The sequence below is a fragment of the Phaethon aethereus genome (genome assembly GCF_964289735.1).
Source record: "Phaethon aethereus genome assembly, chromosome: 2".
Lineage (NCBI taxonomy): Eukaryota > Metazoa > Chordata > Aves > Phaethontiformes > Phaethontidae > Phaethon > Phaethon aethereus.
The window spans coordinates 39,186,649-39,212,564 of record NC_138582.1 but is presented as its reverse complement, the minus strand read 5'-3'; the positions used below and the strand labels follow the sequence as shown (position 1 = coordinate 39,212,564).

Here is a 25,916-nt window from a genome sequence, read left to right as displayed (position 1 = left end):
CCTCCAACTACTATGTTCACCATTTCCTGCACAATACTTTCTACAATTTCTTGCGCCTTCTCTTCACACTCAATGCTTTCACCATCATACGGTCCTCCATCAGCTTTAGAAAGATCTTTAAAAAGAAAAACAAACCCAAACAAATATTAATGAGAAACTCAGAAATTAAGGAAATATTTTATTGCATTTACTGTTTAAAAATTCAATTACAAATCTATAAATAGCAGAGTATACATTAAAAAAGAGTGCCATGTTTGGTTGCTTTGAAAATAGTATTTGCAGAACATAAGCATTCCAGTGTTGAACCTGTAAATGGTAATTAATCCACAGGCCTATGCCAACAAAAGACATCAACTTTGTATTTTCATGTACACTAAACAGTGAAAACTTACCAGTTTTGAGATGGTATTCTCAAAAACTTTCACAATATTACATAGGTGCAAAAAGGAATCTTTGCTACAGTAACTACAACAGAATGTAGGACTAAAAGATACTCGTGATAAACTCCAACAATGGTAACAAGGACAACAGACATTTTGCATTAGTCAACTGTTTGAAAGTGTATGCCTGACTCCAGATTTGGGAGAGGGAAAAAGAGACAACTCTCAAGCCTTTCTTTTTACAGACCTTTTCCCCCCCTCCATGAAACAGAAATACACACTGATTACTTTCTGCTGCTGTAGCTTGGTCGGCTTCTGTCTGTTCATTTTCAGCACTAGAAATATCAGATCCATTTTCTGCCTCTAGATCTTCCTGAAGGTTCTTGTCCACATCATTTGTGCTGTGGTCAAGTTCTCTCTCATGTTCTTTGGACAGCTGATCAGTCTGTGTTGGAATATGTCTCAGTTGAGGTGACTCAGGCTCATGATGGCTTACTGGAGACTGTTGTAGATGGTGTTGCTGTCTGTGTCTTTCCTTTTCCATCTGTTTGGCTTCCTGAAGCTACAAAAATATTGCAATCACACAAGAATTTCATTATAAAAACAGAAAAATGAGCTGTATACATATTGTATACATTCTTTTATAAACATGAAATCTCTATTGTCTCTGCTTACATAGTGCCTTCATAAAGCTGTAACAGTTTAAGAAAATGCACCCCTTTGTACTATTATAAATCATTTTAATATCATGCAATAAACCTTTGCAAAAGAGCTGCTTCCCAGCTATGCGTATTACACTTAACCATACCTTCACTGTGGAACTACAGTGTACTACACATAGTACAGGACCAAGAGTTGTCTGCCTGCCCTATAAGGAAGTTCAGCCAGGAGATGTGACAATATAAAAGAACTGCATGGAGAAACGTCAAGGCACTTTGTTTTTGAAAACTCTCACAAAGAGAAATACATTGGAGAACTTAGAGTCTTCTGTTATCCTACAAGCATGTGGTATTAAGACTAAAAAAAAAAAAAAAAAAAAAAAAAGAAAATTGACTAAACATCCAGGGGAAAAAAACCCAACAAAAACAGGAGTTTAAACTGAAAAGAGCAGCACTTCCAAAACACTACAGAAGACAGATCCTCAGGAAGGAATCATCATACTTAAAACTGTAAGACAAAGACTATTTTAGTTTCATGGTTCTTTGATCTGGAATCCCCAGAAAGGGAAGAATCTCTCTAATGCATTAACACAATGTCATTAAAGTCAAACCAAAGCAGGGTGTCCTTTGAGGCAACACTCTAAGGACTGGCTTTCTATCCCTGCAGTTTACCAAAAGTTTTGTACTTTTTATACTGTTATTTTGGCTACTATGATCTCAGCCCTTTACTCTTCCACTTGAAGCTTTCTATACCATATCTTTCGGGGTGCTATAGAACCCCCGAGTAGATACTAATTTTCAAATTACAGCTTAAATAATTACTTCTAGCATTTGTTAGCTATCATATTAAAATAACTGCCCTAAGTGTGCAAAACAAGCAGAACATCTTATCAACTTGCATAAAGACTAGACTTAGTCTGGCAAAAATTAAGACTTCCATTGTAGGATAATAATAATCCTCCTCTATATTACGTTGCTTAAAAGAACAGTAACTGCACAGATTTCTCAAGCACTTGGGTACTGTGCAGCTTTTGCCATGACTTATCATAAATATGGTGTCTCATAAATCTTTGACTGTAATAGTACCACATACCAATATGCAGTTGCTTCTGAGAGAAAAGTAAGAAAGAAAGTACTACACATTCTACGAGAAAATTTATGAGTTTGTAATAATACAGCAGACTTGTTTCTAGAAGTAGCTAAGAATTCAACTCGTTCTCAAATTTGGGCATCCGCTTTTTTGTTTCTTTGGGTTTTGGGTGTAGGGGGGTTTTGTGTGTGTGTATGTTTGTTGTTTGGGTTTTTTTAAAATAGGAATTAGGATAATTACTTAGCCTTACTGTTCTTTATCATCAGCAGTAGAAGGCACGTGGCATGTGCTGGGGTCCCTGCTGACAACTCAAAATAGCAATTTCAGTGACGTATTTGTTAGTGACTGTTACACATTAAAATGTTAAAATATGTAAATGATTACATGACTAGAAAGGGCTTTTTGCTTGTTTTTTGGTGTTTGTGTTTTGGTGGTTTTTTTTAATCATTGATAACTACTTTGGTCTTTATCATCACAACAACATTGGAGCATTTCACTATAACACTAATGTATTCCATATGCACTCTTATGCAGGTAGTGTTGCATCTTTTGACAGCCTGACAATAGAAACTGAAGTTGAATACAGCCATTAAATATACACAACCACTATGAGAAGTTTAAATCCTATACACCACCCCCGCACCCCAGAAACACATTTCACACCTACTTCAGAGTGCAGAATACAAAAAGAAGAATGTAAGACACCAGAATCTTTTTTTTCCGGAAGTACATAAGTTAGGAATGCCAAAAAGCTTTAATAATAGTGACAAAACGAATCTCTCAATCTGGTTTGCTTTTAAGAACTGTTTTCTATATAAAGATACTCAGATACTCACTGCTTGATTTTCCATTCGTGCAAAAATGACATTCAGCATTTGTGTTAGAGTGGCCTTGGCTGTGGTTTGATTTATGAGATTTTTGCTTGCTAGGTAGATATTGTAACATGTTCTTACAGCCTGTAGTACTGTTCCTTCGTGGATTTCTATGTGTTGAGATGTTACTGCAGTGAGCAAAGCCTAAACAAACAAACACACACATATATGTATATGCTTTCCAGTCAAAACTTTTCTTGTCAATCAAATAGTTTGCAAATGAATGAATATCAAATTTGTATTACTTTTAAAATATAACTAAGTACCTTATCTTGAACTGAAGTTTAATTAACTTTTTTTTTCCATGTACTCTTGTAGCCATACTGGAACATCATACATACCAGTTACATTAAATTGAGAGTGTTTTTAATCAACATATCTAGGAAATGCAGTTTTCATAGCATATAACAGCAAGTAGTCACCTATGGAGTTATCAGACAGGTAGTTAATAAAAGTCAGCCTAGAATCTTCCAGACACAAAATATGAAAAACAGACTACCTGTTAAAATACGGAAAGCAATCCAAAGGGTCCAAAAGTTGTTTTACAAAAAATGTAAATGTGAAGAACAGAGACTGATTGTAAGATTAGACAGTTGTAAGTTGCACAGTTACCCTCTCTAAACACTTTAGGTAGATGCTAGAATATTGTGTTGCCCTCTCTGTAAAAATCTTTCCTTCCATTTGAGATAGTATCTGCTGTTTCCTCCACCCAAAAAAAAATTCAAATAAGCCTCTAAAAAAATCAGGTAACACAGAAGTAAGGAACATATTATCTTTATGTGAGCTAAAGGCAGGCTGGATTAAAGAACAGAAATAGAGGCAGATGAAAGCCGAGGACAGGATGTGAAGACATTGTCAGAGGTGCATGTTGGAGAGCAGAAGGAAAGGGGAAGACCTCGGTCCACAACAGAACAAACATGTTTATGCTGATCATTGTACTCCCGTAGAAGAAATCAGGGAATTTTATGCATTAAAGACTTTGACAGAGTTAATGATTTAATTAACTTTTAGGGACATTTAGGGAAAGAAAGAAAGAACTGGAAACACTGGAAAGCTCATGCTTTCATAAGTTTATCACAGTTAAAAACAAAAGTTATTTTCGTAATTTACGCAACTCATCAAACCATGCCTCACTTCTCTTGCTGACATTGTCTCCACCTCTGTCCGCACATGGCAACAACAAGTGGACAAAGAGTATCCACTGATCACTCAAACATTTTGAAAATCACTGTACAACTTAACAGGAAAAAGAAAATCAAAGACTCACCTCACTGAGCTGCTGCTGAAGAGACCTGAATTGTACTCCTAGATAAGCAGTCTGCTTAAGGACCCTTTTATTCTACGTGTAGTGACTCAGTTCTCCCATCAGTGGACATAGGGAGGTACATATATGGATGACTGTACTTACATTTCTTATCGGAGAGTATACATTCTTATCTGCATGGCCACTAAATAGCATCTCATGCTACAATCTATAAAGTAGTACTGCCTAAATGCCCACTAGAAATCTTTATTAAAAAAAATCAAAAGAAAAAAAATTTCAAAAAACACCCCATCAACTGAAGAAAAGAAATCACAGAGGTAGGCAAACCGTTGACAAAGGCTTCGTTAAAGGAACTTAAGTCTCTGAGCACTAGTACTGTTCATTTTTTCCCCTAACAAAATTCAGTTTACATGTCACTGTCCTTCTAAACAACCAAGAAGCGCTAAGCTGAAATTCATACCACCATCCTTAATTCTTACCCTCCCTGTGCAATGATTCAACACTTCCACAGAACTTATCAACCCTGCTTCTGCTAACAGAAACATCATTCAGGGGAGAGGACATATAAAAGCCGTAAGAAAATCCAGTGCCTTATCTGGATGGAAATCGGTGACAAGCGGTGTCCCTCAGGGGTCCGTACTGGGACCAATTCTCTTTAATATCTCCATCAATGACATAGACAGCGGGATCAAGTGCACCTGCACCAAGTTTGCGGACAACATCAAGCTGAGTGGTGCGGTTGACACACCTGAGGGGCGGGATGCCATCCAGAGGGACCTGGACAAGCTCAAGGAATGGGCCTGTGTGAACCTCATGAGGTTCAACAAGGCCAAGTGTAGGGTCCTGCACCTGGGTTGGGGAACACCCCCGGTATCAACACAGGCTGAAGCATGAAATGATTGAGAACAGCCTTGCTGAGAAGGACTTGGGGGTACCAGTGCATGAAAACCTGGACATGAGCCAAGCAGCCCAGAAAGCCAACCACCTCTTGGGCTGCATAAAGTAGCATGGCCAGCAGGTCAGAGGAGGTGATTCTGCCCCTCTACTCCGCTCTGGTGAGACCCCACCTGGAGTCCTGCGTCCAGCTCTGGAGCCCTCAGCACAGGAAAGACATGGACCTGTTGGAGCGGGCCCAGAGGAGGGCCACAAAAATAATCAGAGGAACACCTCTCCTCTGAGGACAGGCTGAGAGAGTTGGGGTTGTTCAGCCTGCAGAAGAGAAGGCTCTGGGGAGACTTCAGTCCTTAAAGGGGGCTTCTAAGAAAGATGGGGACAGACTTTTTAGCAGGGTCTGTAGCAATAGCACAAGGGGTGATGGTTTTAAACTAAAAGAGGGCAGATTTCGACTAGCTATGAGGAAGAAAATGCTTCACAATGAGGGTGGTGAACCACTGGCACAGGTTGCCCGGAGAGGTGGTAGATGCTCCATCCCTGGAAACATTCAAGGTCAGGTTGGACAGGACTCTGAGCAACCTGATCTAGTTGAAGATGTCCCTGCTTATTGCACGGAGGTTGAACTAAATGACCTTTAAAGGTCCCTTCCAACCCAAACTATTCCATGATTCTATTCTGTGATCTCTGTATCAATGAGTCTGCTACCAAAACCCATTTATACATTTAAACAATTCACTGCATATCCCTTGCCCTCTCCTCTTATACAAACACCTTCTATGCTGGCCTACATGTGCGATTCTGTGTGTCGCATTTTCTCTTATCTTTCATTAAGTGTCGGACTGTTCCACCTCTACCTTACTGCTAGGAATCCATGGGGATTTTGTGAGAATTGCAGGTACTGAGTTAAAACACACTGAAGCCCATTCACTAGAGTTGCACATCTCTTCTGATCAGGTAACATATCTACATCCCCTACACCACAGTACTCTCACATTCCAAAATTTATACCTGAAGCTACTCATATCAACCATGGCTCTGCTGACTTCTCCTCCTCTTCCCTGCATGTTTCAGGAGAAAACACAATCACTCTGAAGGCAGGTAACTCCCAGTGATTAGATTCTGCACTGTTCGAGCTGTCTGGAAAGGCTGCACACCTGTAGTTTTTTGCATCATAAAGTGCTGAAAGGCCAAAACAGAAAGCTCCCTTAATCTTTCACTAAGAATTCTGTTACAGAATTAACCTTGAAGAACTTTGTCTATGCTACTTTAAAAATTTTAAATCAGCAGCTCTTAAAAACAAGCCAAACAAGTGGAGTGCAGACATAAACAGACAGCTATTTTTTCCAAAGCACTACCATGTGGGCCTAATACAGTAAGTATTTAAATTTAGTTAAGATTTCTTTTTTCCCAATACCAAAAGATAACACCGAGACACACACACTTACAATATGTCAGTTTAAGAACCACCTACAACTTCTCACTTGGAAGACAATGTCTTGCTGCTTAACATTTAGGGCACTAATGAAAAGGGCTGGAGGATAAAATCTCCATTTCTTTTACTCTAGCTATGTCATTCATAAGGTTACTCCTCTGTCTCCTTGTTAAATTCAGGTAATTAAAAATTTGATATTTTAAGCTCCAATTTTAACTTCCATCTCAGTTCAGTGAAGTCTTACGGATTTTGTCCCCAACTTTTAAAAACAGGAGACAATGCCTGCTAGTAGAAAAAGATGACAAGGCTACAGATGGATTCTGTGTTCTTTTGTTTTAATTGGATTAACAGCCTGAATTTCATAAGTTTCTTCAGTATGCTTGTTATCACAGCTAGAGCTTGGTTCTTTTCACACCACCTGATAAGGGGGTGTGGAGGCAAAAAAAAAATGTTTACACACACATGCATATTCATCCAAAATTCACTGAATAACTACATCTTCTATGCAGACTGAAAAATCAGTCTTTCCAGCAGGGTATCTCATTGCAGATATCTAACTCTTTAAGAGTTCAACTTGGCTACAGAGGTCCTGACAGTCACTTCTTTGGGTTTCTTTCCCTCTCAGGCACTAGAGACAATGAACCCTAATGATACGCATTTTTAAGTTTGATCTTTTGCTACTATCTTTCATATTCCTTCCAATTTAGAGCCATCCTCAGGCTATTAGTCATGCTTACTTCATGTCTCAATGCCATTTCTCTTCCTCTACTATCACAATCTAGCAGAAATATGAGAACAAACATGAGACAGGAAGTATTTTACAATTACTTTCTGACAACATCCTTCCCTCTTGGTAGCTTTCATTTAGGGTTTAATTTGACTGCATGCCCTAAACAACGTCACCTCATTCTGTATCATAAGAGTACATCATTACCACAACTGGCGTGACAGTTAACTCTGAGAAATCACAGGTTACGATGAAGAGCAGCAGTGCTGCTCCTCTGAAACCCTTGTCAACTTGGAGGTTAGCAAACGAATCCTTCCCTTTCTCATTTTATCAGTTTTTGTCACATTACTCCTCAACCTTACTCTGTGGCCAAACAGCTACTAAGTCCAATGCAAGACAGAAGAGAGGGGAGACAGACGAGTACAAGACAACCACCTCAGCAACAGTCCCCATTTAATCAGGATTGCACAAAATCTGAAAACGCTACACAGCAATGCACATCCTTGAGAGGTGGAACAACAAAAGCTCTGCTTCCTCCCAGCCATACACTCTCTTATTGCTTACTTTGCAACAAGTCTGGGGCATGATGCCACCCGTGCTATTTTAATGGCAACACATTAATACAATTAAAATCAAAACAGAACAAAAAAAAAGCCACACGTGCTTTTCCAGTGTTTGGTTTTGGGTTTTTGTTTATTTGAAAAGTGATTTTAGTTGATTCAGAGTATTAAATGCATGTCAGGACAAAGGATGGCAATAGGACAATATGTGGGAGCAAAGCCTGGACAGAAAAATGCCTCTCTGCTGAGGTCAGAACAGCAAAGCTACTGCAGGGGCTCTGCTGATTATAGACTTGCAGCATTAGGTTGATCTCTTCTATCATGGTAAAGACTTGCTGCTCAAGGCTTTTTGCAGATGAGTTCCCACCCCTTTTGGTCACACTTAGCTCATCTGTTTTCATCCAAATAGCCTCAGTGTGAGCTACGAAGAGATGATTTAAAAAAAAAAACACACCCCTATTTTACTGTAATCCTCCCCTTTGCTGTTCTTCATGCATGGACGGAAACCTTTGTAAAAACACTGTTACCTCATTATACTTCAGGTCCTTCCACAAAACCTGTCTTTGCCACAAAGCCTGCAAAAATACCAACAGCAATCAAGTTCTCTTTGTCCTGAAACTACTGGCTATCATCCTGACTGTGAGACTGTTTCCTTAGGCTTTCCTTCCAGTCGTTCACACCTATTGTTCTGTGTTCGAGAAAAACCCTATTGTTCTGTGCCTCTACCTAGTTGCTATAAATAAAGCTTGTTCATTTTTATAAATAATCATCAGATGCATTCGGCAAAGGAGAAAAATCTTCAGGATAATTTCTTGAGTTAAACATTATCATAGTTTTGTATGACACCTTTTTTTTCTTCCCTTTAGCCTGAAGCACGTCTGCATATTTAGTGCATTTCCTATTACAGAATCACAGAATCACTAGGTTGGAAAGGACCTTCAAGATCATCAAGTCCAACTATTAATCCAGCGCCACCATGTCCCCTAAACCATGTCCTGAAGCACCACATCCACACGTTTTTTTGAACACTTCCAGAAATGGCGACTCCACCACCTCCCTGGGCAGCCTGTTCCAATGCCTGACCACTCTCATTCTGTAAAATGAGTGTATTAGAACACTACAGGAAGTATTCTGATTTGTGAGGCAAAATTAATGTAGTTTAAAAAGTAAACTGAATTAACACTAAATCTCTACGAAAAACATACCGTGTCTATCTATACCTGTAAACTTTTCATTCCCCCCATACTGAATACTCTGCAAGAACAGAATGGTTATGGTACAAGAAAGCAACTACAAACAGGAGTAATGATTTAAGAACACAGAAAAGACAGATGCACCTACATATAGACTGCTGGGAAGCCTACTTTTCAACTCAGGGTCATTCTTTTCTTACTCTTAGCCAACTCTGATCATCTAACCTTTGGAAGATTTATGGCACAGTACAGCCATCATATGATCAGCACAGGCTTAAGCAGGGTAAAACACCCATAATTCAGTTGCCTGGGAACTCTTGTGTACTTCAGACAGTGGCCCTACCCCCCTCTCCAGTGTATTAGCTACTGTAACCACATAGATCCATTTTCTTTGAGAAGGGCTACAGGGTTATTTTTAATAAAAAAATTTTTAGAAAGTACACTTGAAGTCCAAAAATTAACTTATCACAAAATAGAGTGTTACTATGGACTGACTTTTGGAAAAATGCAGGAGACTTAAGTCCTTAAATCACAAAGCAACAAATACATCAAATAACCTTCACAGATAAATCGTTTTTCCACATGAGCAGCACTAAAAGAAATAAAACATACAGAATTCAGTAATATAGTTCTCCAAGCGACATTGTCTTTGTGAGCAAGTGATAAGACTATCTCCTGGTTTTTACCGTTTCCAAATTATTCAGTCATTTATGTTACACATTTACCATCGCTTTAAAAGACCTATGTTTACCTAACTCAGTCTACCAACTTTAAAGACTTACAGAAATTCACTGTAAGGGTATGAAAAACACAAAAATACAGTATTTGCTTCCAGTGTGCTTTCACAGTCAAAGACAGCAATTTAAATCAAGTGTCATATCCTAGATTCTACACTAGATTTCAGTAATAATGGATCATTAATTAAACACTTGTTATTTAATTAAAACTATTTTTTGTGACTTAACATCAATTTATAGAAAAAATAATCCATATTCACATTTCAGGTCAGTTTTTGTCAGATTACTTCCCAACCTTACTCTGTGGCCAAACAGCTACTAAGTCCAATGCAAGACTTTTCAGGTCAGTTTTCTGTCCTGAAACAGACCAAGGGATTATGACTGTGGAAACTGCAGAAAGAACAAAACTATGTTCCAGTTTCTCCTATGGAAAAGAATACAAATAATATAAATTACATAAAGTTTTATTTAGCTTTGTGTTCAAAATGAACCAGAATCTAATATAGAATTAAACAGATACATATTTTACAAAACAGAAGTATTAATGTCAAACTCTGAAAATGTAACCCTTCTCTAAAAATAACAGAAATAGAAAAATAAAAAATAGAACTGCAAACTGACAGGACAGCATTTTCAGGCTAGCTAACTAGTCCTAGCCGTTAAACTTAAGAAGAAAGCCTCAAAATACAAAGATTCAGAAATAAAACCTCCTCCATCATTATTTTGATTCTCAAATAATTCCATAATCCACAGCTCTTTTTAATCTCAGCAGGAGAAATTAAGCTTTCTATGAGCTTTTTATAGGAAAAAGTAAAGACACTATGATTAAGTTACTTAGCGTTCCACACTACTGAAACACAACAAGATAAGGAACAGAAGAAGTTTTTTTCTAAGGATCTTCTCAATTTGGAATCTGTTTTCACAAAACTTTAACAAGTTTTGTTAAAATTCTTTCAAACCTATCATCAACCTCATTATTCCTCAGAATTAGTCAGCTTTTACAGTTTCCCTATCCTGTAAGCCAACGAGTTGTCCTTTATTTTTAGTTAGTTTCAAAAGGCAACTTGTGCAAGCAATTTTTTATTCAACTTTCCTTCCTCCATGGATACTGATTATACTGGCAGCGTGACAAGTTGTAAAAAGACACATATAGGAGTTGAACTTATGAGCAGTCTATTGCACATGTTAGACCCAGAAAGTGGTCACTAAAACAACGTTCACCTTTTCAGACTACTGCTATCAAGCACACAAAAAAATTTTTCTTTGCCAAACATGAGCAAGTTAAGCTGTAAAAGTATCTAGATAATAACAAATACTTACTACACAGCAGACCATGGAAAGAAAACACAGATAAGATGTCCCATCCTTCTTCCTCAGCCCTATTCTTTCTTTATAGGTTTCAAAAATTTTTAATATAATTTTTGTCAGACATTGTAGTTCATCAGGAGCAGAAAAGGCAGACAGAAATGTAAATAGAACTTCAACTAAAACCTCTGCAGGTGTCAGCAGGAATTCTGCACACACACCCCCCACCCACAAATGCCACAGGAGCCCCAGCAGAGCAAGCCTGAAGGCAAAAAGGTTCAATCAAGACAGGCTGTTTCAAACATAATTTGAATAAACAATTTTCAACGGCAGCATTAGCCTAATTACTTGCTTGCTTTCTGCCTCAACAATCCCCACCATAACAATTGAACACGAATTTGCATGGCTTTCCATCAAAATTACACCAAATCAAGCTAAACTACAAGAAGAAGGAAGGAAGGAAAAGGCCAACTTCCAACTATCACGGAGTCTGCAGATGAATGGTGCAGGGGGTTTACAGAGATACGACTGCAAGCAGAAACAGCCGCAGAAAAGGTAAACTGGCCATCAACTGTGAGAACCACCGTCAGACATACCTCTAAGCTTAGACACCTAAAAAGAGACAAACTACACTCCTCAGTCTCAGCAAGATTATTTCCTTGGTAGTCAGCAGACAGGTATTTTCAGAATGTCTAAGTGGCTCTGTTTGTTGGGAACCTGCTCAAGGTGATTCCACCACCGGAAAGCCATTTACTAACTAGCAAGCAGCACTGCATGAGAATTCTTACCCCACTCCAGCTTCCAAATGTTAGACTGAGGGCAGCATGCTATGTAAGGGCTGTCCATTCAGCGTGCAGAATGGAGATAACCCTCCAGGGAGGAAGGTACCCAAGTGATCATGGTTCTCAGATTTTACCGTGGTGTTGGGGATGCAGCTGTCCTGCAGGAGTGCTGCTCATGTTGTGAGTAATAGCCTGGGAGTACCAGCACAGAAAGCAGAAGACCCAGGTCCCTAGCCTTCTATCTTCCTGGTGGAATTAAAATTCTTCAGAGAACATACTAATCACCAGGACCACAGAAGAGTCTGAAAAGACACATGATACATCCTTCAAACCATACTGGAGATGTGCGGTCCACATTCAGCCCAGAACTGAAGAGTTATGAAGCCTAAAAGAATACAACTGACTTCAGCAGTTTCCTTATTCCCCCAAAGAAAGTCTAAAGTTCTGGTCTTTGCTAATATTTCTAAAATAATATTTCTAATTTTGATGGTTTTTATAGCATCCAGTGTACTGGACAAACATGGAGTCAAAGACAAAACAGTACTCTCCACTTTCCCAGGCATTCTAACATGGCAATTAACAAAGTCTAAACAGTCAAAAAAATGAAGGCACTAAATGAATTTACATTCTTAATGCATTTTACAATTGTTGAAGAATTTACTTTCTCAACTATCTTCTTGGACGGAAAGAGTATCAGCTCAGATAATCCCCTTCAGGCAGGGAGGACCAGAATAAGAAACCATTTGGAGAGAAGGCATTGCAGTGAGAGGGAAATGTAACAGTTTCAGCCACTGGAAGTTTAAATCAACAAAAACTTCCCTTTGCAAAACGAAAAATGTCTTAAATGCTTGGGCAAAACAACACAACAAATCTAATCAACAGCAGCATAAACCAACATTTGTAACAACTATCTGTTGGAGAATTGGAGTGTCAAGAAAAAGGAAGATTTGAGCTATGAAAAGGAGTAGGAGAACAAACTACCTTCTTCGCACTAAAACAAGTAAATACAATCTGTAAGAAATGTCAACACCTCATGACACATACGCAAGAATATGAGGTAGCAAACACTCCATTCCTCATAACTAACTTTACTTGTATTCTTCTCTACTGCTCATCATCACAACCATTCAAAGACTACTGTTACAGGACTAGGGTATGGTATTTCTACTAGGTGGCTAACTCCTATTAGTTGGCATAATAAATATCCGTAATAACTACCCACAATTAATGGGCGCAATGAGGAAACTGCTAAGGTTCCCCAGAAACACTTATCTGTACAAACTCCACATGCAACGTTTGTATAAGCTATGGAAAGAAACCCTAGACCTCCTTCAAGCAAAAGTCTATGACGCAGCAGCACAAAGCTACCATGGTAACGACTGACTGCCAGGTCTAATTGCATTTCATAAAATAATTCCAAAATGGATTTAAAATCTACTGCTTAATTACCATCTCCCCCACTGGGATTGCAGGATTATTTGATAGTAATTCCTCACAATTAGAGAGCTCCACTGACCTGCTGTGAATGAAATTTCACCCAGTGGTCTGTGCACAAGACTTCAGGTCACAACCACGAATTCACCCAAAATGCAAGGGGAGAGTAGGGAAAGGAACAGAAGATAGGGAGTTTCCATCTCAAACAAACAGGATTGAGAAAATGTTTTTAAATTACCATTACATTTACAAATTAAACACTTCTGCTTTTGAACTCTGAGGCCACAATGTCCTCCTGCTGTCACTACTATAAATACTAGAAGTATTAATCATATTACCTTTATTATTTGTAGCTGAACCCCTTCATCTGTTTGAGGGCCTTGAAAACAGCCACATATTGTCTCAATAATTCTATCAATTAATTTTTTGCCTGGAGCTGTACTGTCCGGAGCATTCCCTGTCAAGTGCCCATATGCTATAAGTTTCTGGAGAGGAGAAAAAAAACCCATAAATAAGAGTTTAAAAAAAAAAGTCAGCTTTTCATTATAATAAGTAAATTCACTTGATAGCTCTAACTTGCACCGAATAATTAACACAGTACCTGTTTACCCCAAGTATCATAAAACATCAAGGATTTTTTTTTTTGAAAGGCCCTCCAGATTTAATCAATTTCCACTCAGCAACTGCAATACAAAGTTTGTCAGCAAACTTAACATTAAAGCTTTTGTTCATCAGTTAAAGTTTTAAAACAAGCAGGATTCTAAAAACTAACATCAGACAAGTCTTCATATGTAGTCAGCACACAAATGTTTTTAATAACAGATAAACCAGCCACAAATGCTTTCTACTTAAGCTACTAGCTAGCGCTCTATTATCCCTTTCCCTCTCTAGGTCTTTGATACTTTGAAAGGGATTTTATCACAAAATTAGCAAAATCCTCTTCCAAACACTTCAGGCATGAGAGTATTAGTAAACCTCCATGGCCCACCTACTTAAAAATACACAGAGTAGCCAGGCATCATAGTGCGACAGCATGCCAGGCATGCATGTGCCTGTGAACATAAATATATTGAGTTCACTGTTGTAGGGCTACTCAGGAGAAGGAAATGGCTAAATTCCATGCTGGAGACTTTGTTCTGAAAACATTACAGGAGCCTATGAGTTTTGAGAGACCAGACTTCTCACATTGAAGATAATTTACTGCAATTACAAATAGCATAAAATTTGGTAATGATATACTTTCTGTGTTAGTTCAATACGTAAACATGAAAATAGGTCGTTATACACTAACATACTAAAACTGATCTAAACATGTAACTGCCTGTGGTAATACATATAATACATAAACAAACACATGCATGCACTACATAATAAGATGTACATTCACCTTTTGTCAGAAATACATTCAATTTGGTTGGGTGTGCAATAAAGTAAAATAATACGAAAACGATGACGTTATTTGTTATGCGTGACTGTACCTCCCCTTCAAACCAACAGAATTTTGTAGTTGACAGTTAAAGTTCATCTTCATACAGACCTGTAAACAATCTAGAGATGTACTGACAATCCTGGGGCACTTCGACTGGCATGCCAATTCAAACGGTAAGAAGTATTTATCCGCTTCAATGAAGGTTGTCTTTGATTTCACAGGTGGCAGAGTGCTTGAACCAGGCTTTGCTTCTCCATGAGGGGGACTAAACAGAATGACTGTATTAGAACGCTGTAAGTGACCACACAAATAGTTCTCACCACCACAGTGTTTATGAATTAAATAAAATATCAAGAAAATCAACACTAGGAAAGAGTAACTCCCATGAAGTTAACACAAAGGTAATATGGTTGTATAAATATTCTTAACAGCTTCTATACTTCATCTGACTCCTCTATTGATCAAGCAAATTGACCCATTTGTGCACTAAGTAGATATTCAGTGGTCCCTGCTGGTTTGAAGGCATAAAGACTTGTTTCCTCTGAAAATTGGAAAAGACTCCCCTTACTTGGCTGCTTAAGGCAGAGGGGGAGGAAGGAAAATCCATTCAGTATCATTTCTACATTCAATGATAATTCCCAGAGAAGTCTAGGCAGAAATTTTACTACTAGAACAGATAAAAGTACAACTTGCCAAAATTACTATTTTTTTAATGATCCTGAAAGGTTAAGAACTACTCAACTACTGCATTATGATACAAGTTTGGTTCAGCACTTTTGCTGAAGTACATCTGTTTTGGAGATTAAACCATATCTGAACTCCAATCCGAGGAATACTTGGGGCGGGGGAGAAAGGGAGGGAAGAAAACAATGCCAAAACTTTGTTCTATCTGTGCTTCAGATGACACCACAGAATTTAAGAGTACAGTAGTTACCAGTGTATCTCACTTGGGCAATGTATCTGAAATGACTAGCGGTACAAAATTTGAGAAAATTATTAACTGTTGAAGTCTTACTGCTTACAGTACCTTTAGAAAGGGCATGCTCATTAATACTTAGCCAAGAAGGTACAATTTACCTTTAACTCAAAGCAAGATGTTTGGATTTTTCATTTCAGAGACCAGTTCATCACCTTTATATGAAGCATTCCTGACCTTTTATGCGCACATATATGTATCTTTATATAAAAGGTAAACAGCACGGTCTTACACAGACTTGGTAATTGGTAAAAAGGAAAAAATAGCACCACGTCATATTCTGTAGTGAAGGATTACAAAATTCTTGCAGTAATTCAAATGGATCTTTACAGAACAACTAATTTAAAATCCAGGCCCTATGCATTTGTTGCAAATTACAGCAGATGCTTCAAGAAATGCAGATGGTAGAAAATACATTTTTTCATGTTGCTAAAAGAAAAGAATGAACTGCTAAGAACTTATAAACCCAAAAAATGAATGCAGTCCCATGCATCATGGAGAAAGCCTTAAACTAAACAGTATGATAAATTATCACAATGCTTCAGCTTTTCAAGGAGAAAGCTGCGGTGTCCTTGAAAAGATGTTTGGTACCACAATTCAAACAACCCTTTTTGTTTAGGCTGTTTAAAAAGGGCACCTAAATTCTAAGTCTTGATAGTGAATAATTAGTGTTAGGATTCTACTTTCTACTAAATAATTTCTGTTTTGAAGTTTTAAGAATTTATCCCTACATATTTTTCTCCTGAAAAAGTGCAGAGGTTTGTTTTTCTGTTGGATGCATAACATTACTTATTGCCCAATGTTTTTTTCCTGGAAACAGAGTTCTTTTGGACAAAACCCAAATCAGATAGGTACAGAGGAAGAACATGATTCTTCCAGGTTCTTAAACCTCTCTGAAATTCCTATAACAGCTTTTCTCTGAGGAATGGAAGGGTGGTATCTTTTGCTCATGTCTTATGAAGGCTGTTCTTCATCTAGTGATTATGGTTATTGATTACCATTAAAATTAGGTTAAAAGAGCCCTTTGGAAATTAAACCAGAATTTTTCAGAAACAAGGAGCAGGCCATGATGAGATACTGAAAATGAAGAACCCATGCCACAGCAAGCTACTACAGAAGCCTGAAGCTTTTCTCATTTAAAGCTATTAAAAAAATACCCAAAATAATAAATAAGGAAGATGATGCTCCCTTTGTCTCTGAAAAGATAACTCAGTAAGCTCATCACCTTGCTGACAACAGAAGGGAAGAGGATAGCAAGCAGAGAGGAGAAGTCAAATCTAAAAGGTCTTTTCTTCTTGATGTCAGCCAGGAAATTACTTCAGCTGTTTGTTTTTTTTTTTTCCCCAGCAGACTGTGAAACCAAAAACTGTCCCTAACAAAACTTTCTCCTACCAAGGGATCTACCAAGCATGTGGATTATGAAATATGACGATATTTATGTATCAGCCATAGAAACAGGCTAATGTATGTATCAAACAATGATTTTTAAAAATTATTTTGGCAGCATTTGCTTTCTAATGGCTACATAAATCAGCCTATCCTTTTCTATTCCATTCCTCTCCATCCCACTACCAAACACTCGTTCTTTTTTAAAAACAAACAAACAACAAAACAAAAGAAGCAGTTTTCTATGCAAAAATTTCTGGGAGGTGGAAATGACCTATTTTTCAATGCACTCCAGGTTAACTGTGAGATCAGTTTCCTCAAACACAGACCAGAAAAATTTAAAGAATCATCACCAGATGCCCCTTGTTAGGATATTCAAATCTCAATCACAGAAATAATAAGCTGAAAATAATTTGATAAACTAAGAGGTTTCTCTGTTCTAAGGCCTAGGAAAAAAGAGTACTTTGTACTGCATCTAAAAAATTTGACTTTACAATTAAGAATAGGGCAAATTCATTCACAGTTTCCAAGTGCAGCAATGCCTTCATAGCAGCAAAAGGCTACTGTCAGAATAAAGACAGCACTGAAGAAATCCAGATATACTTAGAAAATGTACATAGGCTAAGATATAACATACTGCAAAATATCACAACTTCCAATATTAACAGGACATTATCTAAGCACCCACAGCTCAGAAATGGCTGAACCATGCTTGTATACCTCATTATAATTAATCTCTCTCATTAGTTTTCACACATTATTTAACCACAGGATCAGATATTACTTTTCCTCATTCAGTGTGCAGAACAAACACCATTCACTGAATATTTAATACTAAACATTTTTTTCTTATCATTCTTCAAAATGTGGACTTCTGCTTTATTTATTCTACTCTAAGTAAAATCTGTTATAAAAACACATTATTACTTTCTGTTTGAGATTGACTTGTGGTGCTTGGTGCAACATTGTCTGAACGCTACACAGATGTTAAATTTATTTTTACAACCTTACTATGAGCTGATGGTATTGACTTTATTTTGCTGGTGGAAACTGAAGCACCATGACTCAGTCGGATGCATCCACTAATTTTTATGTGCCCAATTTGACAAGCTGTGGAACTAAATTGTTCAGCATATTTGATATTAAATTGTACTTTACACCGTCTGAAACAAAATTCCCACTGGCCTCCTTTCCAGCTAGCAGTCCTTACATTTTCCAAACCAAAACTTGTAGATTTGAGCTCAAATACCCAGGAGACAAAGCAGAAACCACTAGCAGCCAATTTTGACAGCTGTGGTTTAAATCATTTGCCTAAACCAGAAATTCAGTTACAAGGCAGGACGCAGGTCCCCAAGCAGCATTCATCTGCTTAAGCCACAAGTATACTTTCGTCATTAGTTTCACCCACTAATCTGATTCTTTCAACAAGCAGTATAAACAGTCTTCACCACACAGCCCTGACTCATGGTTAGTAACGTACACTGAATGAGGAAGAAGATCCCTTGGGACATGTAATTAAATACTAATAATGGAATCCACAGTTTACCAACACTTAAAAATTTACTTGTTGATAGTGGAAGAGTGCTGAATGTTAATTTCAGTTTCTACCTTGAGAGATCTACACCTATTCCTTAACGAGGTCCTTTCCAGACACTACCTTCTCAAATTATACTAGTTTTCTCCACCAGTTCCCATTTCTTCACCCCAACCTCCCCCCCCTCGCTCACTCAGAGTTCAAGTCTCTCATTTGCATTCCAGGCTCTTCCCCTTCCTCTGAATCCACTTCAAGATCCATTTAAGCTCAAGCCCCTCCAACAATACCTTCTGTGCCACCTACAAAGATTTCTGCTTTGTTCCCCATTCCTACCCTCCCTCACCAGACAACATCAGCCCGCTCCCTCTGAGTTATCTTCTGCCTCTACTCCCAGGCCCTGTGCTTTGCACCACAACAGTCAGCCACAGAACTAGCACTTCTAGTACATTTCCAGATACCACCAACCTTACCAAATACATGGAAAATGCTTTTCAGAGAGACCCCATACTCCCAAAGCACAACACATTTGAAGAGGGGAAAGCACTATTGCTCAATATGATGAACTATCACATACCTTTGCTTTTCTGTTTCAGCCTTTATTTCCTCTGTAAAATGAAACAAAGGCATAGTTATGGAAATGGAATCATAACCACAAATATAAAATTCAATAAATGAAAATTTTAGGAAAGCAAAACTATTTAGGCAAACATTTGAAACCAGGATCAGTTTAAAAGACAAAATACATGGTTATAAGCAGTTTCATAACAGCTTCTACTCTTCACCTGCATTGGTTGCAACCTGTATCAGAATTACTTTACAAATCTATATTCAAAACTTAATATTTAAATTTGCATCCAGTCATGCCAGCTAAACATCACATCCCTAGAATGTTTCTGCCAAGACACTGGCAAGCTCTTTTCACAGCTCATATATATAGAAATAACAAGGAACACACAATTATTAAAACTATTAATCTATCAATAAAGGATATACTGCTTGTTAAATATGGATTATACAGAAAAACAACAAAGAAACCACCATTGCTGATTGTTACATGAAACCTCGATGACTAACAATTATCTTCGTTAAACAGTGTTAGAAACCACAGTAACGACTAGAGGGGAGGGAGAAAAAGTCTGTAGTGCCTCTATTTCATACTTTTAAAAAAATATACTAAAACAGAGGACCTAATGCTTTTAATTAAGTTTAATGCTGTTGACAAGACATTCTAAGTAATTCTTCACAATACATATTTAAAGTAATTTTAAATTACTGAAACTAATTTTTGGCAACATCTTCAATTTCAAGAGTACTGTTGTCTCTACTCTCTAGTTATTTAGCACACTTAAGTCATACATAAAGACTGGATTTCTAATGGTGTAGGAATACATTCTTGAAATAAAAGGTACAGGATCAAGTATGAATATATATGTTTTAAGAAATCATCTCAGGAAATGTATTCTAGCATCAAGTCCTGCTCAAACATGTAAAATCACAATGAACTAAAACCAACACTTTACTTTGATTTTTAAACTAGTCAGAAATACTAAATCTTTTTTTTTTTTTTATGAAGCTCCCATGCAGAAAAAGCACACTTCTGTGTCCTATCCCCATGTACTATTTCATAGTCATACTGATTCACTTACATGACATGGGTTCCTAAGTTTGACATTTTATCACAAACCACTACTATCAAACATGTTTATGAATAGACTTGCTCAACATCAAGAAAAGTGAACATAAGGAGTGTACATCAACCTAAAAATCTAAGTCTTATTTCTGATATGACTGATGCTCCTGTTTTTCGCCCAGTAAAACTCAGAGGTTAGTAGGTCAGTGGTTCATCTGAGAAACTGCTAGTCCAGAAGTGGTTCAATTCTGTGTTACCCAGGACTAGACAAAATATGAAAATAACTCCATATTCCAGATATTCAATATTCCTCAATAAGTAGCAATGATAATAACAGCAACAATAAATCTTAATGTCAGCAATGTTTCAGGGAAAGTATGCCTTCCTACCAGGTTATGACGCTTGACCCATTTACTCACTTGAAGACAAATACTTGACCAACAGGAAGGAGAAGAAACTCTCTTCCCACCTTCAGCATCTTCATACCTTTCACTATTTTACCTCCCACCTTAGCATTCACACCCAGGAACTCTCCTCCCCGTGATGCTCTAAAGTCTGTCCAACAAACAACATTACCAATCAACAGATACAACTGCAGAATGCCTTCCGAGTTCAACTCTTCCAACTAAAGTGACAAAACTGAGCACATTCTCGCCCAATACCCAACTATTTTGACCACAGAATGAAACACAGTAGACTACAGAAACTAAGGGAGTCCTACTGCTCTTCTGAGATAGTAATCCTATTAATAACAGCAATGAAATATTAACAAATTTTGCCTGTAAAATGATACAAGATGTTAGAGTGTGGTCATTAAAAAGGTGGGGGCAGACACCCAACATGAAAGTAGAAATCACGTCTTAATGAACTTGAATTAGTTTGAGTGACTCCTTGAAATCACCTTTTTTTATATATCAAGTTCTCATTTAAGATGATTAACACACAAATGTAGAAAAAAGTTACAAAATTTGAACTTAAGTCATGCTAACAAACATTTCTACAATTTTATATTTAAATTATAATTCAAGATTATAATCCATTTTATGGTATATAACATGAAGAAACATGATATTTCAATTCAAAATTAAATAATCAGTATCAACTTGTTATAACACAAGTTGCAGTTCACAATTTTACCAGATTTTAATAACCTGAAACAAACACAATAGTTTATTTAACAGTTTTACTTCAGATCACTTAGGTACAGGAGTCAACTACTCTATTGACAACACAAAGATTTGTGCATTTACAAGTTGTTTTGTATTTTGGCTAGGGAAAGAAAGAAACAAACAAACAAATCTAGAAAAAGAATTATTTCAGGCTATTGCTGTAAATAAAACAACAGAATGCGAGGCTCCACTTCATGTCCAATTCTGGTTGCCCTTCTTAGCCTCTACCACACCACTGGAACACTAACCCCCTTGAATCTAACTCCTCCCTCCTAGGGAAGGTGCAAATTATAGTGGAACTTGTTCATTGTTCAGAGCAGAAGCAGTTGTGTGTACTGAATTCAGCGTGAAAATTGCTTAAGGAAGTACAAGGAAGTTCTCAGATCCCCACCCTGCCCCTTTCTCCATGAACAACAATATTTTTCCAGTACAAGACAGCACATGTCCTAAGCGCAAATATTTTTCTGGTACTACTTAAAGCATATGTGACAGTAGGTGAGTGTTCAGACACCCTAGTCAACCTTACAGGTTCCAAAACAGTAGTTAAACTGTATGCTTAGGCAAATTTCTTGAGCTGAAAGCACTGCATGAACAAAGACAGTCCCTGGCAAGCAGACAAACATAAAATAACATTCAGGAAAAGAAAGATCAGAAACAGTAGTTCCGCTTTGCACTAACTCATTTTAAAAAGAATGTATCAAACCCAGCTAGCTGTCACCTTGATGCTACATCACATTATCTCTGAATTTATTCTCTGCTTTGTAAACTGTAACAGTACTTGCAAAGATTACCAAAATAATAAAAAAATACAATCAGAGCTGCTTACTGCCCTCACTGTGCTGCTAATATTCTAACAAACTATCACTATTCTTTCTTAAAATACTACAAGAGATTGTCTTCAGAGTAGGTCGCAACAACTCACTTCAGAAAATGGAAATTTCTGTAATGGAAGAATAGAATACAAAAATTATATGGAAAAAGGAAATTTTGCAAGTAAAATAAGGAAATTATGCAAGTATAAATCTAATTAAATGTTACTACCGTTTCGAGCAGCACTGCATCAGTCTATTACTGTGAAAAGTATCGATTGTATAACCTTTGTTAAATAAAAAGAAAGGTTCTTACAGTGGCTGACATGAATTATTTTAGGAGACTAAAATATTTTAAATGGCTGATAACCACATCATATAATACTATTACTATGAATGAGGTAGACAGCAGACTTGAACTTTACTTTGACTGTTGAGAACAGAGAAAACGTCATTTCCTTCACTGCCTGATTGCTCCCTCATGCTCTCTACACCAGAACACAAGTTAATCACAGTACAATTTCATGGTCATGTAACAATCACATCCAGTAGGAAGCATACAAAAATCCAAGAAGCATTATCAGCAGAAAAAAAGATTATAACAAACATAACTAACAATTCTCATGCTAGATAAACAATTTGTTAAAGACAGAGGAACCAAAACACTGACTGATACGTTCTTTTAAATGGGAAAAAGTAACCCTTGCAAAACTAAAGATTAGCTAGAAAAGGGAGATGAAGCCAAGCTTCAAAACCTAGGCGGCTTCCCTGTTTTCCTCTCCCCTTCTCCAAAACACACACCCAAAACCACAAAGGAGAGGATCCAAGAGCTGGAAAGGCTTATTATCTCAACATCACCATTCATTCTGGGAAGGAAGAGTAAGAGAGGATCTAAGATGCTGGAACAGAAGATTATTATAGAAAATGACTACAGCTTCCAGAGTCTTCCTCTGTATTATCTATGATATAAACACAGAATTACTATGGAAAATAGCTCAGATTATTCTATGTCACTGAAAGGATGATGTGTCTTAAAATTGAACTAATTGGTGTTTATCTAGTACTCTATTTAAACAAAGCACAGCAGAAATAACAAAATTAATCCCTCCTGAACTCTCACTTGCATACAGCTCCCAAAGATGACCTCTTTATAGAGTTCTATCACAGAATTAATGGAAATATATGCAGCTGTTGCACACATGAGATAGAACTGATCAACGAGATGCATTTTTTTGCTATTTTACAATGATACGCCTCAACTGTTTCACAAAGCAGGTAAAATGAGTCATGTACATTAGTGTCAACGTAATTTTCCATTTCATCTACACTTGTACAGACCATCATCATTCCAAAGAAATCTCTGAAAAGGTCTAAGATCTTTGTTATACAGGTGTACTAATTTCGGCTGGGACAGAGTTAATTTTCTTCACAGTAGCTTGTACGTTGCTGTGTTTTAGGTTTGTGCTGAAAACAGTGTTGATAACACAGGGATGTTTTAGTTATTGCTGAGCAGTGCTCACACAGCAACAAGGCTTTTTCCTCTTCCCACACTGTTCTGCCAGCAAGAAGGCTGGGGGTGCACAAGAAGCTGGGAGAGGACACAGCCAGGAAAGCACATCCCAGACCATATGATGTTGTGCTCAGCAATAAAAACTTGGTGGGGGGTAGTTTGCCTGCTGTTGCTTGGGGAATGGCTGGGCATGGGTTGCCTGGTGATAAGCTATTGCTTTTTTTGCATCACTGGTGTTTCTTGTTGTTGTCCCCCTCCCCCTGCATTTTTTTCCCCTCCTTATTAACCTGCCTATATCTCAACCCAAAGTTTTAGCACTTTTGCCCTCCCAATTCTCTCCCCAATACCAGCCAGCAAGCAGCTGCATGGAGCTTAGCTGCCAGCTGGAGGTAAACCACCACAACAGGTATCCATAATTCCATTCCCACCTCTCCGACTTTAATTCACTATTTCAGCATGTCATTTGAACATCTCTCCTTGCCCTCTTCAGAATAGTCATAGTTTCTAGCATGAAAAAAACACCAAACTATTTTCTCGTTTTCTTTTTCTCTTTTAACACCTTATAACCAACTAATCTCATTTGCAACTAATAACAACTGTCTCTGTAATGACAACAGGTAACACCTAAGCAGCAAGGTCAAAATGGGCCAAGTAGGTGCTGTGGGCAACACTGTCTTAACTGGTCTGCTGACCAAACTCCAACTTGGAACTAGGTTACTGTTTGCCGTGCTAATCCAATTCACAGGATGATTTAAATCTTCACCACACTGAAGGGTATCTCCAATTCTCACTTTAAATTTGTTTATGACTGGATTATTCCTTCGGCTCCTATGCCAACATTCTCCCACACCTGAAATAGACCCTCTCCTCTAGTTACTTTCAGGTAGTATTTCCTTCTGCTTACTTAAATGTGCTGTAACACCATGTCAAGTACAAATACTCTACAGTTACTTATTCTTACTTTTGCCAAAGTCTTTCTCCTCAAGTAGGGTATAAATGGTTACCTTCAGGAATGGTACACAGAGCTAAGTGCTATTGTATCAGCTCAACATCAAGTCATACATTAGATTACACAGAAAAGAATTCTTATGGAATTTGCTATTGGGAAAAGGGCAAACTACTTACATTAAAACAGAAAAATACTTTAGACGTTCATTACACAGTATGATGCTAGGAAAAAAACCCACATACTTAAAAGCATTTAATACATCTCTCACATTATATTTTTCCATTCTTGTATCAGAATTATATTAAAAAACAAGGGCATATTACATACATATTCCAAACAACTAATGGTGCCTGCCAGAGACACACATGCGTAAGTCTTGATTCTATAAGGATCTGCACATCTGAAGACTAATATTCAGTGTAAACATCAGAATTAAAGTTTATTTACCTAATTGAAACTAAGTCTACCGTAAGAGAAAACATCCTGCATTTTCCCGGGGGGGGAAATTACCTCATAAAAATTACATACAAAATGTATAGGCCTGTTCCTCTGCTCACTGGGGGAGAAGCAGAAGAAGCTACTCTTCCACTCAGTACTGAAAAAAATTGGATTTTCCAACTCTTCTTAATGCCAAATGCCAGATGACTAAAAATCACAACCATACTACAACTAAAAAACCCACGTATTAAATACATAATGAAATCAAGATAATAAGCAGGTGCCTTTTAAAGAATTGTAACAATCCTGGGTAATCAGAAGGTAGAACCAGCCAAAGCAGCATAGGATGCAATATTCCAAGGAAACAAGCCAATGTTGGGAGCTCACATTACTTATACAGTAGAAGACTACTGTGAGAAGGAAGCAATTTGAATTCAGTTCTTTCTTGTCAAAGCAGGTGGATGAGATCCAAGGAACATGCACTGAAGAGGAATTTAAATTATACTGATATCTATATTTTTAAAAAAAGTTAAATTCTACTAGAATGTTCAAGGTTTTGCTTGAATTGACTTGGCTTGCTTCCTTCCATCCAAGTGTTCTAGTGACTGTCTCCAATATCATACAAAACACTGTGGCAACACGTGGATTAAAACCCCCAAATTAAATACAAATGGATTAAAACCTTTCATCATTAACAAATACTGAAACTGTCCTTCTCCATGTCAAGGTATACAGAAACCCTCAATGACCCAGCAGT

General features: G+C 37.5%; 1 protein-coding gene across 6 annotated transcripts in view; it reads right to left on the bottom strand.

The window, feature by feature from the left end:
- The window catches only part of ARFGEF1 (ARF guanine nucleotide exchange factor 1), a gene marked incomplete at both ends in the record, with an annotated part of 97,584 nt that overhangs the window by 47,420 nt on the left and 24,248 nt on the right, over positions 1-25,916 (bottom strand). For all 6 annotated transcript variants that reach the window (XM_081996340.1, XM_081996342.1, XM_081996341.1 and 3 more), the window contains 6 exons: positions 2-115; positions 669-942; positions 2,966-3,145; positions 13,668-13,814; positions 14,867-15,023; positions 19,229-19,259. In XM_081996340.1, the coding sequence (XP_081852466.1) occupies positions 2-115; positions 669-942; positions 2,966-3,145; positions 13,668-13,814; positions 14,867-15,023; positions 19,229-19,259 (903 nt within the window). The remainder of the gene's footprint in view (position 1; positions 116-668; positions 943-2,965; positions 3,146-13,667; positions 13,815-14,866; positions 15,024-19,228; positions 19,260-25,916) is intronic.